This window comes from Sebastes fasciatus, chromosome 7, assembly GCF_043250625.1.
Source record: "Sebastes fasciatus isolate fSebFas1 chromosome 7, fSebFas1.pri, whole genome shotgun sequence".
Taxonomy (NCBI): Eukaryota; Metazoa; Chordata; class Actinopteri; order Perciformes; family Sebastidae; genus Sebastes; species Sebastes fasciatus.
In genome coordinates this window covers 11,410,386-11,432,559 of record NC_133801.1, presented here as the reverse complement: position 1 = coordinate 11,432,559, position 22,174 = coordinate 11,410,386, and the positions used below count along the sequence as shown (strand labels likewise).

The window sequence follows — 22,174 nt, the reverse complement described above, 5'->3', positions numbered from 1 at the left end:
GTTGCAGATTACAACTTCTCCGGTGTGCCAAGCATGTTAAAGAGCTACAGTGGCCAATGGAAAATGCTAATGGCCCTCTCTAGAGCCAGTTGTTGTAAGAGTAGAGTGCTTAAAGTGTGTGTACGTGGGAAGTGAGTGGTGAAGCAAGAGAGAGAGAGAGAGAGAGAGTGGCGCCGATGAAAGTGAGTAATGTTATTAACATTACTCACAGGAAAAGATGGTGGACTCTGTGGAGAGTACCTGCTCCCTATGTAGATATAAATGGCTCATTCTAAAGTAACAAAAACACAACGATTCATATTTTCAGGTGATCATACATTAAAGAAAACATACCTATTAATAGTATATTCCATTTCTGCCAATAGATCCCCCTAATTGTTACACACTGTTCCTTTAAAGTGCTGTAAAATTGTGTTGGCTCTGAATCCATTTGCTGTTTTGTTCTGTCCTGAATCTGTGAATCATTTTATGATGATCTTTTTTCATGATATCACTGACCACATCCAGTGGTTATATCTCAAATTTGATGTCTCATCATGCGTGATGCGAGTGACGCATACTGACTAATGTTGTGATATTTAAGTCAGCATTTTCTTCCACAGGGTTACAAAAGTAACTGGTCAGAGGCTTTTTTTTTTCTCCAGACAGGATTGGACATGTTGAGCCAAAAAAAGGGCAGGCAGCTCTAGTTGATTTTCATTATAGCAGTTGAGAACTGTAGTTGCGTAATAATACTTCCATTTGAGTGTAGGCTGATTTGTGAATAACTTGTATATATGGAAACGTTGTTGTGTTACTGTAAAATGATGATTATTAGTTTGACAATAAAGTATTTTGTCCCACTAATTCATGAAATTATTTGTGGGTGCTGAGGGTTTATTATCACGTTTTTAACATTTAGAATAAATCCACTAATACTTTTTTTTGGATCTAGACTACGAAATGATATATGTAAAATGTGCAAATTATCTTGAAAACCATCTACAAACTGACAGATTGAATAATGTTTGATTTCGTGTCATACAAACTAGTTACAAGATAGATGCAATGTATATCAGAATCGGAAATACTTTATTGATCAATTGGATCAGTTGCTCATATATAAACAATAGGGGTGACGAAAAGCTATATCGCGATATCAAGGCATTATAGGTACATCTAGTCATACAAGCACTGATCATCATTCTTTCGTCTTCTTCAGTGCTTTGTTCCCAGCCAACATTTGTATGTGGGGCCCATGTGGAAAAATGTGTGAAAAATGGGCCCTATATGGGATTGTCCGCGGGTTCTATAATGACCCAATGTCAATTGCCCACATGGAATCCATGTAGGATTACAATGGGTGTTATGTGGGACCCAACTGGGCAACATACTCAAGACCCATCTTGACCGACTATCGACCGACTAAGACCCGACTATCGCATCGCGTAGCATCGGACGCGCTATGTCCACACTGAATACGTTAAAGGGACTGTTTGTAACTTTCTAAGCGTATAAATGTACCGGGTTGGGACACATGCGCGCTCGCATATGCGCGTTCTCGCTGTCTCGCTCCGCCTCTAGACGTGAACGCGCGCTCACTACACACTGCAGAAGAGTTAGTTTAGCTCTGAGAATATCTAGTGAATGTATAGTGGACGTTTGTGCAGAAATAAATGCTGCAGCTCCTCCAGACCAACAGAGGTTTTCTGTGTCTTGTGAAGTGACGGGCTCCGCAGCGAGAAACGTTATCGTCTCATTATCGACCGGGTGCCGGTGTCTCCCTGCTCTCTCCGGCTGTGGGCGCGAGAACAACGTCAGTAGTGAAATGAGGAGGTACTAGAGATAACTCCTCAGTAGTGAAATGAGGAGGTACTGGAGGCTACAGATAACTCCTCAGGCACGCCCTGCGTCTTGCTCGTGCCAGGGTCAAAATGTGCACACACACAGGTGCCGAGATACAGTAAACAGGGAGTTAAACAACACATTAATCTAACAGTCGGACTGATTTCTTCATAACTATAATTTAAGTTAATAAAGACTAAATGTGGACTTTTCACTCACCAGTTGTTGTCCCTGCTCAGCCTGCTGTAGTGTAACATTCGTCCATTGTTTTATTCCACAATACTGAACAGAATAATCCAAACAGGTAGAAAAAGTAAGATGTGAGAGGAGCACAGGATGCTTTTTACTCTCTTGGTCCTAATTGTGCTTTAATGCACCAGGTTTGTAGGTCTATATACTGCATTTGACATACTATGTTTTGGGATATACCAAATCTTTTCTGGCATACTAAATAGTATGGTAGTATGAGTAACGGAGCGCACAGCAGGTTGCATTCCTCTGAGCAGTGAATATATAAGCAAGAGGGTCAAAGTTTGTGCAATGTTATGATGAATTGTATGCATACTGCATGCAACAGTACCTACTTTATAAGGGCAGCTGCAGTATGTACTGAAGGAAAAAGAAAAAGTATGCGATTTGGAAAGCAGCCTATCACTGTTTTGTGCTTTATTTTGCATTGCGGACGCTTCAATCTGATAGTGAACGCATCTGAATGAGTCACCTCAGAGCGGCAGGTGTCAGATTTCACATATGACGAGAGAGAATTGACAGACCGAGAGTTGGCGAAGGATTTGTTGTCGAAGCGATAAAAGCAAACTATTTGGCAATATTTCAGATATAAACCCAGTGCTATAAGGGAACCACAAGGTTAATGAGGTAGCGTTAATCGCAGCGAGGAGGACAGGAAACATCACAGTCGCCACTGGTGGGTGCGGCGCCAGGTAACCGGAGAGGCCAGACACACAGCCAGCCACCAGAAGATAAACATCAAAGTAAGAAAGCTACACATGTTGTCCGTCATCTTTTCCTGTCAAATGTCCGGTTTAATCAGTAACACCGGTGTTATTGAATATTTCCTCACCATCACATCCCTAGTGCTGGTGTGGTTTATGCACCATCACCCCCCTAGTGCTGGTGTGGTTGGTGCACCATCACATCCCTAGTGCTGGTGTGGTTGGTGCACCATCACACCCCTAGTGCTGGTGTGGTTGGTGCACCATCACACCCCTAGTGCTGGTGTGGTTTATGCACCATCACCCCCCTAGTGCTGGTGTGGTTAGTGCACCATCACACCCCTAGTGCTGGTGTGGTTAGTGCACCATCACACCCCTAGTGCTGGTGTGGTTGGTGCACCATCACACCCCTAGTGCTGGTGTGGTTTATGCACCATCACCCCCCTAGTGCTGGTGTGGTTTATGCACCATCACCCCCCTAGTGCTGGTGTGGTTAGGGCATTTGCAGCTGATTTGCATCCAGGCAGTAATGGAATGAGTCATGTGAAATGTAGCATAGCAAGTTGTGTGATGTTTTGCATTTTGTGTCTTTTAAATAAAAGGCTACTTTTTTTATGGAAGTTTTTATTGGACTTTATTAGTTGTAACCCACAGAAGACAGTCCACAAATGTGTACCATGATCTGCAAATATTTCACTAACCACAAACATGTATTTTTGGATTTGTGTTGTATAAAGTCACATCCACAAAAATACAGGAAATACGCAGAACTTACTCTGTAAATATGTATTTTAAGGTTTACATGCAAAGTGATATATACACATTTGTGCATCTATTTCGCATCTGCAGATCACTTCCTGTGCATTTATGGGCCATAAAATACTTATTTACAGAGTAAGTTATGTGTATTTGCAAATCGACCTGTATTTTTGTGGATGTGACTTTACACAACACAAGTACAAAAATACGTTTGTGGGTAGTGAAGTATTTGCAGATCATGGTACATATTTGTGAATTGTCTTCTGTGGATTACAACTAATAAAGTCCAATAAAAACGTCCTTACGTTTTCAGTCATATATTTTCATCATTCAATTTGATTTTAAAATTATTGTTATATCGTATCGAGATCGTGAACCCAATATCCCGTATCTTATCGTGAGCTGAGTGAATCGTCATACCCCTAATAAACAAGAAATGTAAGAAAATAGAAATAAAGGAGTAACATGTAAATTATGTACATAATGCTACAACATTGTAAATAATGCTACACTAAGTATATACATAATGCTACAATATAGTGTATAACACATATATGTACAGAAATATAAGTAAGTAATACAATTAAAAATAAGAAATGAGAATATAAGAAATATGTACATATATTAGCATTAAGATGTGCAATATATAGCATATACCCACAGTGCAAAAAAGGTAAATACAAAATACTTGCTGAGAAGTGGGATCTATTAAGTGTGTTAAATATAAATGCCAGAATGATATAAATAAGTATTAAATAGGAATATTTCTTGAAATAAGTATATTTTCAGTATATATACAGTACATACTGTATATACAGTATAAATGCAGTATTAATGACAGAGTTATTTAGATAAGTAACATATAAAAACATATACATGAAGTGTGAATAAACAAAAATAAAAGGAACTGCATACTACATTTTTTGTTTGAACTGAACTATTTCCTTGGAAGACAAATGTGTATTTTTAGTTTAAGTTTGTATGAATATTGTGCAAGTGCGGGTGTTTTAGTGTGTGTGTGTGTGGGGGGGAGCAGGAAGGTATAAATTACACTTAAAAGCAGAACAGCTCCATAACTTCCTCCGAGCAGTAAGGGTGCAACAGAGCACTGAAACCGTGAGTTGAAATAATATTATCAAAATCTAATTTTAAGTTTTTAATATGACTGTTTTTCTCTTTTTTTGTAATTTTAAATATTTATAAAATAATTAAACTTGAATCAGGTTGAATTGTATAATCTGTTATGACTGTGTTGGGCTAATTCATGGACTTATCTATAGCTTCAAACATAATAATTGTGAAAGTTCATTTGTTTTACATTAAACATTTGTCTCACCAGATGAATCCATATTGTTGTCCATCTAATTATAATGGTAATTTCAGCATGATAAAAAGGTTATAATGCAATAACTTTTCCATTTACAGCTTTAACCAGCCATGGGGGACTTTGAATATGATTATGACTTTGACTTTAATTCAACCAATTCAACGGACGATTACAACTACACACTGCCTGTGTTTCCTGACACTTACATCCCTGCGATTCAACCGCTCCAGATCGTGGCTCTGGTCTTCTACAGCCTTGTGTTCCTGCTGGGTGTCCCCGGGAATGCTCTGGTGGTGTGGGTGACGGGGTTCTGCATGCCCCGCTCCGTCACCTCCCTCTGGTTCCTCAACCTCGCGCTGGCTGATCTTCTGTGCTGCCTCTCCCTCCCTCTGCTCATGGTCCCTCTAGCCCACGATGACCACTGGCACTTTGGCCCGCTGGCCTGCACGCTTGTCAAAGGCCTGTTTCACCTGGTGATGTACTGCAGTGTCCTGCAGCTGGTTCTGATCAGCGTGGATCGCTGGATGCTTGTCAGCAAACCCGTCTGGTGTCAGAACAACAGGCGACCTAAAAAGGCTGCCTGCGGGTGTGTTGCTGTCTGGTGCCTGGCACTGATAGGCAGCATCCCTCAGTTTATCTACACCAAGGAGATCGAAGCAGGTGAAGACAAGCGAGAGTGTATCACAGTGTACACCTCACTCAGTGCCTGGCTCGTCACATCCATCCGCTTCCTGATGGGATTCTTCTTGCCCTTTGTGGTGATTGTCATCTGTCACTTGGTGGTGTACCGGAGAGCAGAGAGCGGACTGTCACGAGCTCGAACCCGCTCCAAGCGCACACTTAATATCATCATTGCTGTGGTGCTGAGCTTCTTCCTCTGCTGGCTCCCACTACACACTGTGGACTTCCTCATATTGATGACCCCTCGAAATTCCCCCAACAGGCCAGGACTTTACCTGGCACATGTTTTAGCACTTTGCCTGGCATATTTCAACAGCTGCCTCAACCCGCTGCTCTATGTGTGTCTGGGTCGGGGCTTCAAAGACAGCATGAACCGCTCCCTGCGCCACGTGCTCCACTTCATCAGCGAGGACCCGACGACCAGGGTGAGCATTGACACCAAGAGCTCGAGCACTGGGAAGGAGACAACTAAAATTTGATGTTGTATTGACTTTGATATACTGTGCAGTATCGCTATTCTTATAAAAGTGTTGCATTTTCCATACCTATGGTAGCTTATAGTTTAAAAAGAGTGACCTATGCTCCACTCATTGCACTGAACTTGGGGCATTCTAACCATCAGGTTTCACCATAAACAATGTGCTAAGGGTCCCATATTATGCTCATTTTCAGGTTCATACTTGTATTTTGTATTTCTACTAGAACATGTTTACATGCTGTTATGTTAAAAAAAAACTGCATTTCATACTGTCAGCCTGAATATGCCTGTATTTACCCTCTGTCTGAAACGCTCCGTTTTAGACCATTTTGACGAAATTGCAACAGAATTGCGTTGCTAGGCAACAGTTTGGGTCCATGTGTACTTCCTGTCAGCTGATGACATTCACATACGCTGCAACAGTAAATAAACTGGGACACATTTAGAATATTTATGTTTAAAATTGTGTCAAGGGTCTAAATGTTGTATATTTGTGACATCACGAATGGGCAGAAATCCTGACAGCTTGTTTCAAATGCAGAGTTTCTGAATACGGGCTTTGTGTATTTCCCTGTGGATTTAATGTTTCGATACTTTCACAGTATTTATATAGGACATAAGCCTGCTTTATAATAAAAAAAAACATGAATATCTCACTTTTTTTATAATATGGGACCTTTAAGAATGAACTTTTCGACACACACTGATCAAATAAACTCAGTCTGAAAAAGAAACTTCGCAATTTGAATGTGCGATCACACAACCCTGCTGTTTTTATGAGCTGTTTTTAGATGCTTTTTTGCTGATGCATTTGAATAACAAGATATAAGCAGAAGATGTTAGAATCACGAACGCCTCAATGTTGAAAATCAGGAACCTTCTGCCAAACTGCAATGTTTCCTGTGGTAATTCACTTGTCATGCAACAAGAATTCTTTAAACTTCTGTTTTTTTGCTCCTGCACAAGGATGATCTCAGACTGTGTATATAGGCATTTCTGTTATAAATGTAGAAATGGTCTGATCCCTGTATTACTTTTTGTATGTTGTAATTCAAGTTTGTTGTCAGAAATATAATTTTATGCTATAAATTATTAATACTTTGTTCTTGTAATACTTACCAGTATAAGACAGCCACTTCCTCTTGTGTAACAGTACTATATGCATACACCACAAGAGGGAGCTACACTCTACATCCCTGAAGCTCAATGGCTAAGGTGCATTTTGGTGCATATGCTGTAGCTCCTGGGCTGAGACCCTAAAGACAAAAGAGACAATTTAGTGATGTTTATAGGTTTGTCAAATAAATTCAGATCAGAGTTCTCCACTTAGCAGGTCTATAGAAGTCTATGAAATGTAAATCTATAATCATTTTTTTACCACTATGCCTAATGTATATTTATGTTAATATGATGTTTTGTATGTGATATGATGTTGTCTTTTTGTACCAGGGCAATTTAATAATAAACAAAACAATAAAAATGTGTTAAACTACCAAAAGTAAGAGCAAAAACGCCTTTATTTACAAACTACATTCATTCCAAACAAGGCCACATGATGGTATATACAAAAGCATACATATTTACAAGAGTGTCCAAGTCTGTGTCCCTATATTTCAATTAATCTGTCCACTTATACATACAGTATGTGCATGCATGCATGCATGTACACTGGTCCCTTACTATGGCCTTGAATGAACCCATTCCTGACTCACAGACCTGCTGATGCTCATTGGTCTCCACACAGTTTACAAAGAGGCAGAGCTGAGTATAACGATAAGGATAAAGGGATATTCTCTGCTCAGAGATTCACGATGAGCCCATGAATTTTGAGACTGTAGGAAAACCAAATGTAAACACAGATTTGTACTATTATTACATGTTTGTTCACTCCTGCACAAATGAGAGATGCTTCTTTTCTATATAGGATGCTGGGTAACTGCAGGACAAATCTTGTTCTAAAGCTTGAAATCTTACCACACACTAAAGTAATGCTTTATTTTATGGGTCTGTAGTTTCAGAACAATATCCTAATCATTTCTAAATCATTTCAAAGACGTTTCCGGGAAGGAACTATGTAATTTGGTACTGATTTGTGGGAAAATAGAGACTGTGTTCAGTGGTACACTACGAGGCCTCCAGGTCGCCCATTAATTCCTGATTATGGACACCTCTAAGGGCATTATCCCGCTTATACTATGGCCACTTGCCAAAGAAAAAGACAATTTATTTATATTTCCATGCGTTTTCCACATCCATTCACTCTGCTTCCCTGATTACCCTGAGGCTTTGCTAAAGTGGAAAAGTCATTACCATCCCATAAGGTTCTTATGCAATGGAAACGTTGTTCACTGCTCCAGTAAATAGGGCGGACCTTAGCTAGGACTTGGCAAGGGGAGACATTTTTGTAGTCCGCTCAGCTCATAGAACCCTTTGTGCTCAGCTACGAGCTAGAAAGCTAATGTTATGCTAGCAAGATTCAATGTCAATAACATTGCGGTCAAAAAACACAGTTGACAAACAGTAACTATAATTGACAGTATGTTTAACAACAAGATTAGCTAGCGAGAAGTGGCGAGTTGAATAGCGAAACTGCATGATTTCTTAAGTGATAGTACCAGTTCAGAAGGGCAGTGTAGTGTAAACTCACTTCTTGCAGCTTGTGTCTCTTCAGGAAAACAAGCCCAAAGTCGCTTATAATAAGCGGACATAGCAACCATGGTTGTAAATCAGATATTCAGTTGTTTTTATAGCTAGCGAATTCATTTATAACGGTGAACAGGCAGTTTCACTGAAACTACTTAATAGGTGTACACCGTGCAGCCAATCAGAATCGAGTACTCACCCAGACCAAAGAGCATAAGATTAAGGAGATGTAACTCCAGTGTTTTGGCCGCTGACGCCATTCTGGACTGAAAACGCTTATTATATTTATAACAGGGGTTCTTGACCTTCCGTATCCTGAGGCCCACTTCTGATTGTTAAAAACATTTCCGAGGACCACCTTCCCAAATAAATTACAAACTGGGCTCCAACAACATTATTCGTTTAAAAAAACACTCAACTTTGTGTCAGTGCATCCAAGACATATACGTCTGTAAAGGGGAGACTCGTGGGTACCCATTGAATCCATTTTCATTCACGTATCTCGAGGTCAAGAGACCTGTCTGAAAATGGCCATGCCAGTTTGTTTTTTTTCAGTGTATTTTTGGAGCGTTATTTAGCCTCCTTCCCGACAAGATGGCAAGACATGGTTGGGACCGATGGATTCTTTGGGTATTTTTAGTTTCCTAAGATACCGGTAGCTTTAAAACTTAGCCCGCTACAACCTCTGAAGACAGAATAGCGGCCATTGGATTTTGAAGAGGTTAATCTAACCATTTGGCAGGTCCTCCACGGCCCACTAGGTGGTCCTCTGAGGCCCACCAGTGGGCCCCGGCCCAGTGGTTGAGAATAGCTGATTTATAATATTTTATTGTTCAATACAGGCCATTTCAGTAGAATATGACAATAGAATAGAAATAATTTTGTTTTATTTTTGTATGGCACTCTTTACTGGCGTCCGGTATTCGCTTTGAGTCCAGAATGGCGGAAGTGTAGCTTTGCAGCAGGACACTGGTGTTGCAATGGAATTGACTTTCACTTCTTGGCAATAAACATTCGTTGCCCAGACGATGGTATAATTCCAATTAACTGGTAACAGGAAGGCTTTTATTCAGTGCAGATCAGATCAGCTAACAATGCCAAAATGTGACATTTTGAGCACAAAGTCTCCAATAATACATGAATATTCAAAGATGATTTACTTGGGTTTAAATTGAGCTGTTCTCTTGAATTAGTACCAAATTACACAGTTCTTTAAGAAGCTTCTTAGGAAATTAGTGGGATATGTTGGACCCGTTAAATAGAGCAAATTTACCCATATTTCTTAGAAAAGACAGTGCCATAAAACACTTTTATCTAATTTCTAGAGCTTTGGTGTTTAGCAAGACTTGAAGCTTTTGACAATATACCTATTAGTTGTGTAGACTTGCCTTCGGCCAACTCTACACTGTAGGAATTAATTAACCACAAGTCTATGATTAATTAAGTAAAAGGCCAACAGGCATCAAGAAAAACTGGCAGCATATTCAGTCACTTAGCGACAGTGTGGTCCATGTCAACACAGTGTAACTTTGCATCACACCAATTATCATCAATTAGAGCAGGATAATGCCCATTAGTCTAGTGTCTGACGGTTGTCAGCTACAAGATAAATGCAACCAGATGATCTCCAGCAGATCTTTAATCATGCCCATTAATGTAAATGTCTCTCGCTGAGAGCACACTGTAATTAGAGGTAGCTAGAGTACAAAGACTGGATTGGTTTGTTAAGATCTGTGACCAAAAGTAGCAGCCACAGTGCTGCTCTGACAATGGCTTTACAACACAGTATGGGTTTAAAACAGGTTTGAGCATTTCCTCATACAGTAGTCATGACTTTGAGGGACCCCGAGCGGAATCTGAGGATCTTCTTTTTGAGAGCGTGGGAGGCTTTTATTTTGACAAAGGCTTTTGGTTGAGAGGGGGCGTTGGCAGTGGCCTGTGGTGAAGGTGAGGATGAGGAGGAGGTAGAAGCAAGGCGTGGTGGCAGCTGCTGGGGCCACACCAGCCCCCCACTCTCATCCGAGTCACTGGAGAGGGAGCTTGAGGCCGGGGAATACACCTCGCTCATGCTGGACTCCGATTCTGCGGGGGCGGCGCCAGCGTAGCCCTCCTCCCCCCGACAGATAGGTGCTCTCTCCTGGAAGTCTGGGTGCCAGCGCTGGGTGGGCTGCTGCTGCTGCTGCTGCTGCTGCTGCTGCTGCTGCTGCTGGTGGGGGTAGTTCTGCTGTTGGGAATGGGGACAAGGATGACCATGTCGGGCTTTTCGAGGTGGGCGTCTATGTGACTGCCCTGCTGTGGTCTCCCCTTCGTCCTGGCTGAGCTCCAGGTTGGAGCACCAACGTCGGCTCCCGTTGTTGCCCACCTGCTGTCCAGCGACTTGGCCTTGGTTCTGAGCAACATCCCCTCTGCCTTGGTGCCTCTCGGTGGTGCTGTACCTGCGCTCAGGAAGCACTCGCTGGCCCAGGAGGCTGTTTTCAGACTGGGATCGACTGGTTTTACTGCTGGATTTCTTGGATCTCTGTCGCTCGTTGTGGCTCTTCTTAGAGGTTCTGGACTTGGAGTGCGGGTGGTCAGGAGAGGTGACGGCTCGGTTGGGTTTAGGCTCTTGGTTGTAGTGTCGGGGCGAGCGCACCGGGGCATGGCAGGCTTGTCCGGGGATATACTGAGCACTTACTAAATTGTGTTTGTGATGAATAGGAGGTTGTGGATGTAAGTAATGCTGGGGGGATGGGGGTTCACAATAAAGGTCAAGAGCCCCAACACCACAGTTGGGGTCCAGGGAGGGCAGAGGTGATGGTAGCCTCTCAGCCAGGGAGTGTGGCCTGGACTGGGGGTAGGGCAGAGCAAGATAACTGTCCTCCTCCATAGATGGGGCCTCTCCTCCACAGGCCTCCCCCTCCATCAGGTCACAACCCCAGCCTTGGCTCATGGGGTTTGCCGAAAGGTCAACGTGGGGCTGGAAGTGGGGGTCAGGAAAGCGCTGCTCTGTGGTAAGAGAGGGAGTTCTTCTGTGTAGGGAGCTGTGTCCGGAGGCGCTGCAGTATGTGGGGTCGGGGCTCAGGGTGGTGCGAGGCTGACACGGCCGTGGTGCAAGGGTATGACGCTGGATGAGACTCAGGATGTAACCCTCTACCCTTAAAGCATGCTGGTAGTCCTCCTCTATGATCTGCTCCTCTGTAGGCTGCTGCCAGGCTTGGTTAGCTCCGCTGTGGTCCCACTGCCAGGAGTCCATCGCTGCGCCCTCCTCTGCGATGCCCTCCAGAGGTGGATAAGGGGCAGAGAAGGAGCGGGGTAGGGTGGTGCGTAGGACTGGCACATCCAGGTCTCCATTCAGCAGGAAGGGGTCTCCTAACAACAGATAACAAAACTGGTGTAGGCCAAGGTGCAGGGGCATAATTATCATACTGCAAACAATAAACAAATCTATAAATAAGACATAAGCAATAATGCCAAAAGATGTCAGGGACTTACTGCTTAAATTCACATCTAATGTATGCCTTGGGGCCGATTTGAAACTCATTTTCATTTAATGGAATATTAAATCTTATGAAATAGTATGCTTGTATGCATCTCTCTCAGCTGTGGTGGTTGCAGCTTGTTCTTATGTGTAGTTTTCTGCCTCAATCTTTCCAGATCTGCTACTTTTCCTTACCCACAGACTTTGGTCTGTCGTTGGTGTAACCCCAGGGGGAGACTGTCTCTGTGGGCTCAGTGGAACAAGATCTTCCTTTAGGCGACTGACCCTCGCTCGACTCATAGAAACCTACAGTAGGAAATACAATTAGAGAATGAGAGAGGGGATGACCTTTATTAAAGCTCACTGTTCATTCCAGTTCTCTATAAATATGCTGCTTGATGCAGGCAGTGTTTCACCGCATCTCACAAATAGGCCACAAACAAAATTACAAGCAACTGGAGCATGAACGAACAATAAGAGCCGAAATAGCATTACAAACTCATTACAATATTTCAAAATGCAAAGAGAAAACACAAGACTCTTTGCATATATTTTATGCAAAGAATTCACTTAGTGGCTTTATTGAAATTACAAAGTGCACATTTAGAAACCTCTTGATATTCTATGTGAGCGAGTGTGCTTGCTCAGTCTGCTCGTTCCATAAAGCTATTCCTGTGAGGGTTACCATCTTATGAAGAACTCCTAGTGAGCTACACTAGTTGGTAATGAGTGATCATGTGGCATGCTGCGATGAAAAACAGTGAAACTTCAAATTGCATAATACAGTATATGTGTGTGTTGTGCAGTTTGAGGTCTAAGTTAGCTCAAAGGATGCTTTGATCAATCTGGAATGCAGCGATATTCATCCAAACATATATATTAACTGTGTTTTTTTTTTAATGCATGATTCATCGTAGCCACCTAGTCTCAGGTGTCTCAGTTTATGTCCCCCACATGCAGTCAAAGTGGGGATGTTAACTGTGGTGGGACATAAGATGCAGTCAGGCAGGTATTATCTTTGTGATGCTAGTGGCATATAGAGAGTGCCGAGCACCCAGGATAGCATGCTATCAGGCAAAAGTAATGTTTTAACTGCATGCATGTCAGAAAAGGTTTGTGGAAGTACCAGAGCTCGGCCGACTGTCGCCTGCGTCTCCTTGAGCTCCATCATAGCAGCCGTCGTCAGTGTCGATCCTCAGCTCCCCCACCTGCTGTTCCAGCGCCTGCATCAGGCCCCATGGGGAACTCTGAAGGGCACTCTGAAACACAAACACACACACACACTCAGGCTGTTTTCTCGGTTTGATTGCGGCTGTTGAGAATTAATTTTTAAGTAGACAGTAAGAGGAAACAATCAGTGATTTCAACAACGAAGCAAAAAGTTCAAACGGTCCTCGCAATCAAATTACTGGTTTGCAGAAACTCTAACGACAGAAGCACAGCTGTGAATGCTTCACTGCTCGTTTCTCCAGCTGCTCTGTTTGTTTGGCACTCAGATAACCATCAGTCACCTGTTGAGACACACTGGGTTGTTTTTATGGGGTTGTATTTCAATAAAGGTTATCATTTCATAAAGTGTGTGTACAATAGAAAATAATCCAGCAAGTATAAGATGCATTATGTTATCAACTACTGACTTAATTCTAACCATTTATACGAGTAGCAGTATTTCCAAAGATGGATATTTCAATCCTATGGGTGAAAGACTTTCATCGTTATTGTGGTGTATGTACAATAACAATGACTCAGATGTAGATTCTCCTTCACTGGTTACTAAAATACAAACGTGGCGGTCACAGGTCACCACTGGGCATCACTGAAGTGCATCCATATCTGTCACTGGGCTATCTTATCTAGCGGAAGCAAGCTCACAGGGGAAGCAGTGAGTCAGAACATGAATAATTCAAGCGTTTGTAAAGGGTAGGGGGATGTTCTTTCATGTGTTCATACACACACACACACACACACACACACACACACACACATGCAGACGCATGCTATCCATATACAGACAAATGTGCTTGCTCAAACCTCGCATACCTCACAGAAAAAACACACTTTAAAAAAAGTGAAACACAACACTCATTGTTGCACTTCTATCTTTAACACGAGGTCCCTCCGCTGATTTATTCCACATCTACAAAACCTCACTTTATAAAGAAAAAAGCGCCCTTATTCTGAAGGTCTAAAACTCAGAACTGGTTGTGATAAAGACAGAGAGGCAGAGTACACACACACACACACACACACACACACACACACAAACTCACACACACCCACACCCACACACACACGCACGCACACACACTGGTAAGACAGTGAAATTGGACATGCTCATCCAGCCAGGCAGACAATTTGCGCCGGTCTCATGTCGACATCATCTGACACACGTACTGACATCTGCAGAAACTTGCACGCAAGCTTGTCTGCATGGGTTAACAGACACACACACCGACACACACACACCGACACACACACACACACACACTGAAGCACATTTGTTGGAGGTGATACTGTTGACACTCGAGGCTCATTAGGAGACTTCATTACCAGGAGATTGAGCGTGTCCTCGTAACAAGGTGACACTTTTTACATTACAAACCTGCTATGATGGAGCACCTGTCAGACAGCTGCTACAGTCATCTGCACTTCCTGAGTACCGTCTTTGTGTGTCTGTGTCAATAAAACGCTGCCTATAGAAATGCGGACAGGTCCTATGGTGTACAAATGAGCAAATGCTGCAAAGCAGCTGATGAGAAATGATGCCAAAGCACAGTTTGTTGTCATACTGGTAGAGAGCCTTTTGGCGTGGGGTGGCAATGTCGGTCAATCGGTCGGCCCGCCACATTGATCAAATGAAATATCTCCACTTCTATTGGATGAATTACCATGAAATTCGGTCAACCTTTCCTCTATTGCCATCATCACTTCAAATTGTGAGTGTTAACAAGGAAATGTTAGCATGCTAAGACACTGAACTAAGATGTGAGCATAGTAAACATTATACCTGTTTAACATCAGCTTGTTAGCATGGTCATTGTGAGCCATGGATGTATAAAGACAACTGGATACAGCGTTGTAGGCGGGCTCCCGTTCATTCCTATGACAGTTGCTCAGTGGTGCATGAAGCCAAAATGGGTCGACTGCCGAGTGATAAAGTACCCGGATCATCCGGCGATCCATTGGGCCCAATGAGCAGGGAAATAACTCCGGATTTGGCTATTGGTGCATTTTACAACCTTTTAAATAAGGGCTATTCAAATGTTTGTACGGGAAAGTGGATTTACATAAAAAAAAATTATCCGCTGAATTACGGACGTGTCTTTCCCAATTTAAGTCAATGGGAAAAAGTATTTTTGGGCCCAATTGCATCACGTGACGGACATGGAGGTTGTAGTACCACCCTTTGGCCACTACAAAAATGTGCATAAAAGCCCAGCGCTCTTCCTGGGGGCTTGTTGTGAGTGGGTGAGCATTTAGCTCAAAGCACCACCGTGGCTACGTTCCAAATCGCATACTTTTTCCTTTTACTTTTAGTACGTACTGCAGCGGCCCTTACAAAGTACGTACTATTGCATGCAGTATGCATACAATTAGGACATACTACTTCCTCATAACATTGTTTCTTAAATTTTGACCCTCTTGCACATATATCCATTGTGCAGAGGATTGTGGGTCAGAATAGCCAGAAGAGCATGCTGGCTTACGTATTTGCAAAATGCGACCAGATGTAGTAGGACATCCTGGTATTTTTGTCATACTGCATTTCACATACTTTGTATTAGGACACATACTTTGTATTAGGACACATACTTTGTATTAGGACATAATAAATCTTTTTCTGGCATCTTAAATAGTATGGTCGCATTAGTATTGATACGGACAGTGTGTCTAAGTGCCACAGAGCTGCTGGCATAACTGTAGACTCTTGTTCATAAAAGGTCACATTCTTGGACCAAATAACATTTACATGACTCATCCTTCATAGCTCAAGCTTGAAAACATAGCATGTGTTTGTCTCTCAGTGCGTGTTTTATCTCCTCCAAACTGTAATGGGTCAAGAAAAAAAATCCTGGAATAGAGGAAACTAAATCTGGACAGTGTGATCTTTTGGTCAGTGCGACAATCAGTGTTTGAGCTCTGCCTCCTTTGTCCTGCAGACTAAACACGGTCAGAATGTGAATGCTGTCGAGGGGCAATTGACCCAAGCTAACCTATGCTACCCACACAACCTCTTCACCCCAAACACTGTCATTTCTTTTGTCTCGACAAGGGCGCTTATTGTGTTACTATAAACAAAGCATTAGCATCACTACATCAATATGGTTTTGTGTGGCAGGAACGAAGAGTGGGGAGCTTTGTTTTAGCTACTGGTGTGGCGTAGAGAAGGAGCTGGGAGGAGGGGAGACTATTGGAAATCAATTCATCAATGATGCAAATTCACACAATTGATTGCTTGCCGCCCACAAATGCACACACACATACACACATACACACTGTGGAAGCCATGATGGAGCCGGTTATTAAATTATAATGCTGCAGAAAACAAACAAACCTTTGTGGACGAACAAACCAACCGAACACAATACAACATTTAGCAGCGTGGCTTTGGAGTGGGTTCATGCTGTAGTAGGGACCATTTTGCAAGCGTGGCTTTTGATTGCACTCCATTATTAATGGTCTCACACTGGTTCCTTGACACTCTGCACACTGTATCATTACTGTTTTACTGCATCCTCTGCTCCGGGCTGGTGGGGGATGGGGGAGACGGAGGACACGGTGCAGCCAGCCTCACCTAGCCATTAGGATGTTTCACACTGGGTGTACGACACATCAGGAACACCTGCTCTTTCATTAAAAAAAGACTGACCAGTAGGTGAAGCCAGGACAACACTATGTCTGATTATTAACTGATTTCTGTTCTTCAGCTACTGGGGAGTGTAGATGAAAAGTGAGGGGAGAGTTCAACGCAAGAATTTCAATCCAATAAGCTGTAAATCTTGCGAGAGAAGGGCGGTATAGAGACATTGCTGTTCCGCGATCCAAGAAAAAGGCGTGATTTGGACCTTGACTGTTGAAAAGAGGATTTTGATCCATAGAATAGACCTCTAACAAGCTACCGGTTGAAGGGGTTTGAAACGACAACGCCAGGATGTCAAAATATATGGAACAGGGCACATGAGGCATGCAGCAGCTCTGCTGGACTCTCTATAATTAAAGCAATGTTGTGACTGGCTCCACACAGAGACGGCTGTGGGAGGCCGGAGACACACACACACACACACACACACACACACACACACACACACACACACACATACACAAGACACCATGCCGCCAGTTCCACTGCTTGACTAAACCGCTGATCCCTTCTTTTCTCAAATATACACACACATTTAAATGCTTTATTTTAATAAGTGAAATTCAATTTGAATGATAAATTCTAATTGTTGACACAGAGGTGCAGCCAGTGTTTACATAACCGTGGTGAATGGCATTCATTAGCATGCTCGGACTCCATCGTACGTGCACGGAGGCTTGTGGGCAGAGCAGCGGGGTGGGCTGGCTATGAATGGAGTCTCTTTTAAGAGAGACGTGCACCAGGCTGTGCTCATGTGTGGGACCGTTTCATAGCGAGTCTGTGGACATAATGTTTGCAAATGTGTACCTGGTTTGCCTCTGTGCATGTGTATTTACATGCACATGCATTTTCAGAAGCTCATTTGCCTGATTGCTTACGTAGGCTATGTGTACAAATGAACCAAATAAAACAGACGTTTAGGGGGTTATTTTTTTTTGTTTTTATCTTTGTGTTCCAGCACAAAACGGAGGAAACCACCCAGTGATCCACACGAATGATCGGCCACTGCTGAGTAGACTAACCGCTCTATACTCTCACTAATGATGTGCTGCTGTCTTAACACAATAAGGACACACACACTACCTGATTGATGACGAGCCAGCGGCTCAGCAAAGGCACACAACTAAAGCGAAAAAAAATACTGCAGACACATACACACAATCCTGCAGGAGGAAGCATACTTTCATGCACTGACCTTTAGCATGTGGCCTACTACAAACACACACACATGCATAGATGATAATTAAAACATGTGAATCCACTAAATCAGGAGGAGATTAAATAGGACCTCAGAACACTCCAGGTTTCTAAAAAAAGCAAACACTCCTCCACACATGTATGTATACTGTATGTCACACTCACACAGTAGGCAGCTGAGAGGGAGGTCAGAGCTTCATGCTTTCCCAGCTGTTGTCTGGCGTCCCACAGCTGTCAACACCTTCAACAAACACACACACACTGTATCCAGGAGAAAAAAGGCCTCTCTCAGCCTGTCTAGGGGCCCTCACTTGTGTTCAAGGCAACTACACGCACGCGCACATACACGCGCTGGTAGTCCCACGGGTCTGCTGTTTCTGTGTCACACACACACACACACACACACACACACACACACACACACACACACACACACACACACACACACACACAAACACACACACCGTGAACTGTGCATTTTGGAGACTTTAACCTACATGGCAGCAGACGAGATTGGGGATTTGGCTTGGACGCAGATGGTGACCTGATATCATGAAGACTCAATTTGAGACTTCAATTAGAAAAAGAAAAAGAAAAAAAAGTATTCTCCGAGGAATTACATCCCCGTGTAATTACTTGCACGCTTGGATAAGCATAGCAGTTAATAAACATCGATCCACGGACGCAGAAAATGAAACGATGCAGCCCTGCGGGGAAACGCGTGTCACTCCTTCACTGGCTTTGAAAATGGCTGTTTGCTGTCAGTGTGTGGATGCAGAGCCAGGTTGAAATGCGCTTGACAGCTCCACCAGCAGCAGCACCACCAGGGGATGTGAATTCACTGGATTGGTGCGTGTGCACACTGGAAACACTTGACCCTCATGCACTCCTGTTATACATATTTCAAAACTGGTTTTATAATGAGCTTTTTATCAGAATATCAGATGTGGACTCATAAATCACAGTGCCCATATCATGCCAAACCCAACTGACACCATGCAGGGTGCCTATCCTCTCACTGGGGCCTCGGTCAGAATCATTAGTATTCTGCTCCATATGCGTCTATTGTTAGAGGAGGGGGAGGAGGAGGAGGAGGAGGAGGAGGAGGAGGAGGAAGGAGGAGGAGGGAGGAGGAGGAGGTGTGAAGAGGAGGCGGCTGATTTAATTTCTTTTTCACCCTCTTTAATAATGGCTTCCTATTGTAGCAATGTTGAGACAGCTTGCAGGCTGCTGCAAGAGCAAAAACAGAAACAAAACTCCACAATTAAACTTAACAAGAGATCAAATAAAATACAGTCCATAGTAAAACAAATGTACAGTGTCGTTGCTCAGTGGTGCGTAAAACTTTCTGTGGGAGATGCTGCTGCCAACTGAAAGTCTTGGTTAACCCAGTTTTTTTTAATTCTCATGTTAATCCATGGGAACATACTTGTATGTGTCACAACCATTTCTCATCAGTTAATCACCTTGATCCATAGTCCAATCCAGTTACAAACAACACAGTAAAATCAGATATGAAATATAAAACCCATGCAATAATAAAACTGGCAAACATGCAATATACCAAAACATCAATAAAAAAACAACATGGTTTTATTTATCTGTTTTATGGTGATAGTTTTAGCAGTTTAAATAAATATTTTAAACTGATTATATTGTACTGGGTCCTTCTTAACAGTGGAAACACCTTTTTTAATCGCTGGTATCCAAATAAGAACCTCACACTTTTGTGACATATGCAACAACTAAGAAAAGCATCAATTACATATGGAAGATAATTATGACATAAAACTGTTAACTGCAAGCTAAACACACAAGCTGCAGGAATAATTGATTTCTTTATGATGTGCGGAGAGCGCAAATAAGAGCTTGTTAAGTAGTAAAACCTACAAAAGTGCATGATGAAGGAACAATGGGCCATTAAATAGTCCCTCTGTGCTCCAAGCAGGCGGCTGCTCCACCCCCTGATTTCTGTTCCTCCACAGGGCATAAATCTCAGCCCCAGAAGCCCAGACACACATTACATCCTTTCAAAACAGAGACCCTATTAATCAAGTTGAGTAACTTTTTTTTTTGCAGATTAGAGGTCACCTCTACACAAAAGGTGCACTGCAGACTTAGAGTCCATGCAGGATAGGACTATATGGGGTAAAAGTGGGATTTTCTGCAGGAATCCAAACATGCATGTAAAAAGACATTGAAACTTCTTACCAGCTGTCGCCTCAGTGTCAGGTTTTCCTGCCCCCAGCTGCTGAAACACGCCAGCTCTCCTCTTGAGCAGCAGTCCTGGAGCAAAAGGTCTCCAAGAGCCAGAGCTCCCAGCACCAGGCACTCCTGCCTCTGCTTGCGGAGCTCCAGCTCGCACAGCCCGGCCACACTCGCCTCCAGACGCTCCTTGTTGGTCCGACTGCGCTCCACAGTCACCGGGAACGAGAACGCACGATGCATGGCTCTGCACAAAAAAAAAAAATCCCCAAAATTGCATGCACTATAAAAGCAAATTATTTAGTGTTATCTCCAAATTGGCCCAGATTTACGAGGGGCTATGCAGGGCCATGCTGCATCCCATTCCTGGTGATACTATGGTTGTCTTGGAGCAGCAGCATGGTTTCACCAGACTATCTATGCAGACTATACATTTTCTTCTATTTCGCAGCTGTCAAACGGAGCCCCGCCCTCTGCGACCAGCCACGGAGAGAGAGGAAAGTACACTGTAAAAAAAGGGGTGTAAAATAACGGAAATTTTCCGGGGCTCCAGAAAATGTCTGTTAAAAAACGGAAAAATACTGTCCTTTAATTAACATAAACAAACTGTAAAAAAAACCCAGTAATTATCTTTATATAATTACCATTTATTACTGTAATATTACAAGAAATATTTTACTTTTAACATATATTTATTGTTAGAATAGAGTAATACACCGTAAATCTAAGACCATTTACATATAAATCACAAAATGAAACATGTATTTTTACGTTGCAAAAGCCCAAATCTACATTAACTCTCAGAAGTTTTGCAAAAAAAATCTGTATTTTTACAAGAAATATTTTTAGAATTCCATGAAATCCTTTTCTTCTAACATAAATTAATTGTTAAAATAGAGTCATAAACATCTAAAAAACAGAATAATTATCATTAAAAATTATCAAGAAAAGCTTAAATACAGATAATTACGATTGTGATTACAAAAAATACTGTAAATCTAAGACCATTTACATATAAATCACAAATGAAACATGCAATTTTTTACATTTTTTTTCTGTCATTTTGAAATACAGACAAAAAATTAAAAAATTTTTTTTTTACAGTGTTGGAGTCATCCTCCTCCTCTTTGCACATCCAATCTCAGCCTTCATTGGACGCGAGAGGCTGCTGGGCTTTCTGCGCATGAAGATGTCCCATCCCCCTTTGATTCATTGCAGTGACGCGTCGACCTCACCCATCTTCCCATCTTGGTCCGGGACTAATGGACTCCTTCAGGGGACGGGTATTTCTGGGAGTGTAGTAAAAACACTGGGATTTTTTATAATCCTGAAAGCCACCATGTAGAGTTCAACAATAACAAGACTGATATACTGGTGAAAGAAGTTGTAACAATGGATAGATGGGTCTGACCTAATACCATGGAATCAGGGCACAATGTAAACATACAGATGCTGCAAATGCAAGACATTATGAAACATAGTTTGTGGTACATCAGATGTGTTTTGTTTTTAGAAAATGATATATTGTTACCTCATTATCCAAAAAACAGAAACAGGAAAACACATTTGATTTCACTTTTTAAGTCAGTCACATATAATATTTTAGATGTCACTGAGACACTTTGTGCGTCTTAAGCAGCAATTTACACTCAAAGAATCAGAATCAGAAATGTTCTTTCCAAAACCCAACTGCTTTCTTTCCTTTTTCCTCCACCCTAATGTAATATTCATGAACGTAGGTGATTTATTTTCTGATATTTGTGATGATTAATACGACATGTTTATAAAT

The 22,174-nt window shown here is 42.3% G+C and overlaps 2 protein-coding genes across 2 annotated transcripts; one reads left to right on the top strand and one right to left on the bottom strand.

Annotated features, from left to right (window-relative positions):
* The first annotated feature begins 4,569 nt into the window (after positions 1–4,569).
* On the top strand, positions 4,570–7,520 carry c5ar1 (complement C5a receptor 1). The gene is made up of 2 exons (XM_074641552.1): positions 4,570–4,652; positions 4,962–7,520. Exon 2 carries the CDS (start codon positions 4,974–4,976, stop codon positions 6,021–6,023), a length of 1,050 nt encoding a protein of 349 aa, XP_074497653.1. The 5' UTR covers positions 4,570–4,652; positions 4,962–4,973; the 3' UTR covers positions 6,024–7,520.
* Positions 7,521–9,699: 2,179 nt separating this feature from the next.
* Positions 9,700–21,066, bottom strand: dact3b (dishevelled-binding antagonist of beta-catenin 3b). Its single transcript, XM_074641550.1, has 4 exons — positions 20,392–21,066; positions 13,249–13,381; positions 12,318–12,428; positions 9,700–12,013 (listed from the first exon to the last, which is right to left on the bottom strand). The coding sequence occupies exons 1-4, from the start codon at positions 20,626–20,628 to the stop codon at positions 10,482–10,484; spliced, it is 2,013 nt and encodes a 670-aa protein (XP_074497651.1). The 5' UTR covers positions 20,629–21,066; the 3' UTR covers positions 9,700–10,481.
* Between the last annotated feature and the right edge of the window lie 1,108 nt (positions 21,067–22,174).

Coding starts and splice junctions, on each gene's coding strand:
- c5ar1 (XM_074641552.1), top strand. CDS start 4,974: ATGGGGGACTTTGAATATGATTATGACTTTGACTTTAATTCAACCAAT.
- dact3b (XM_074641550.1), bottom strand. CDS start 20,628: ATGCATCGTGCGTTCTCGTTCCCGGTGACTGTGGAGCGCAGTCGGACC. Junction 13,382..20,391: donor TGACACTGAGGCGACAGCTG/GTAAGAAGTTTC, acceptor TTTGTGTTTCAG/AGTGCCCTTCAGAGTTCCCC. Junction 12,429..13,248: donor CGACAGTCGGCCGAGCTCTG/GTACTTCCACAA, acceptor TTCCTACTGTAG/GTTTCTATGAGTCGAGCGAG.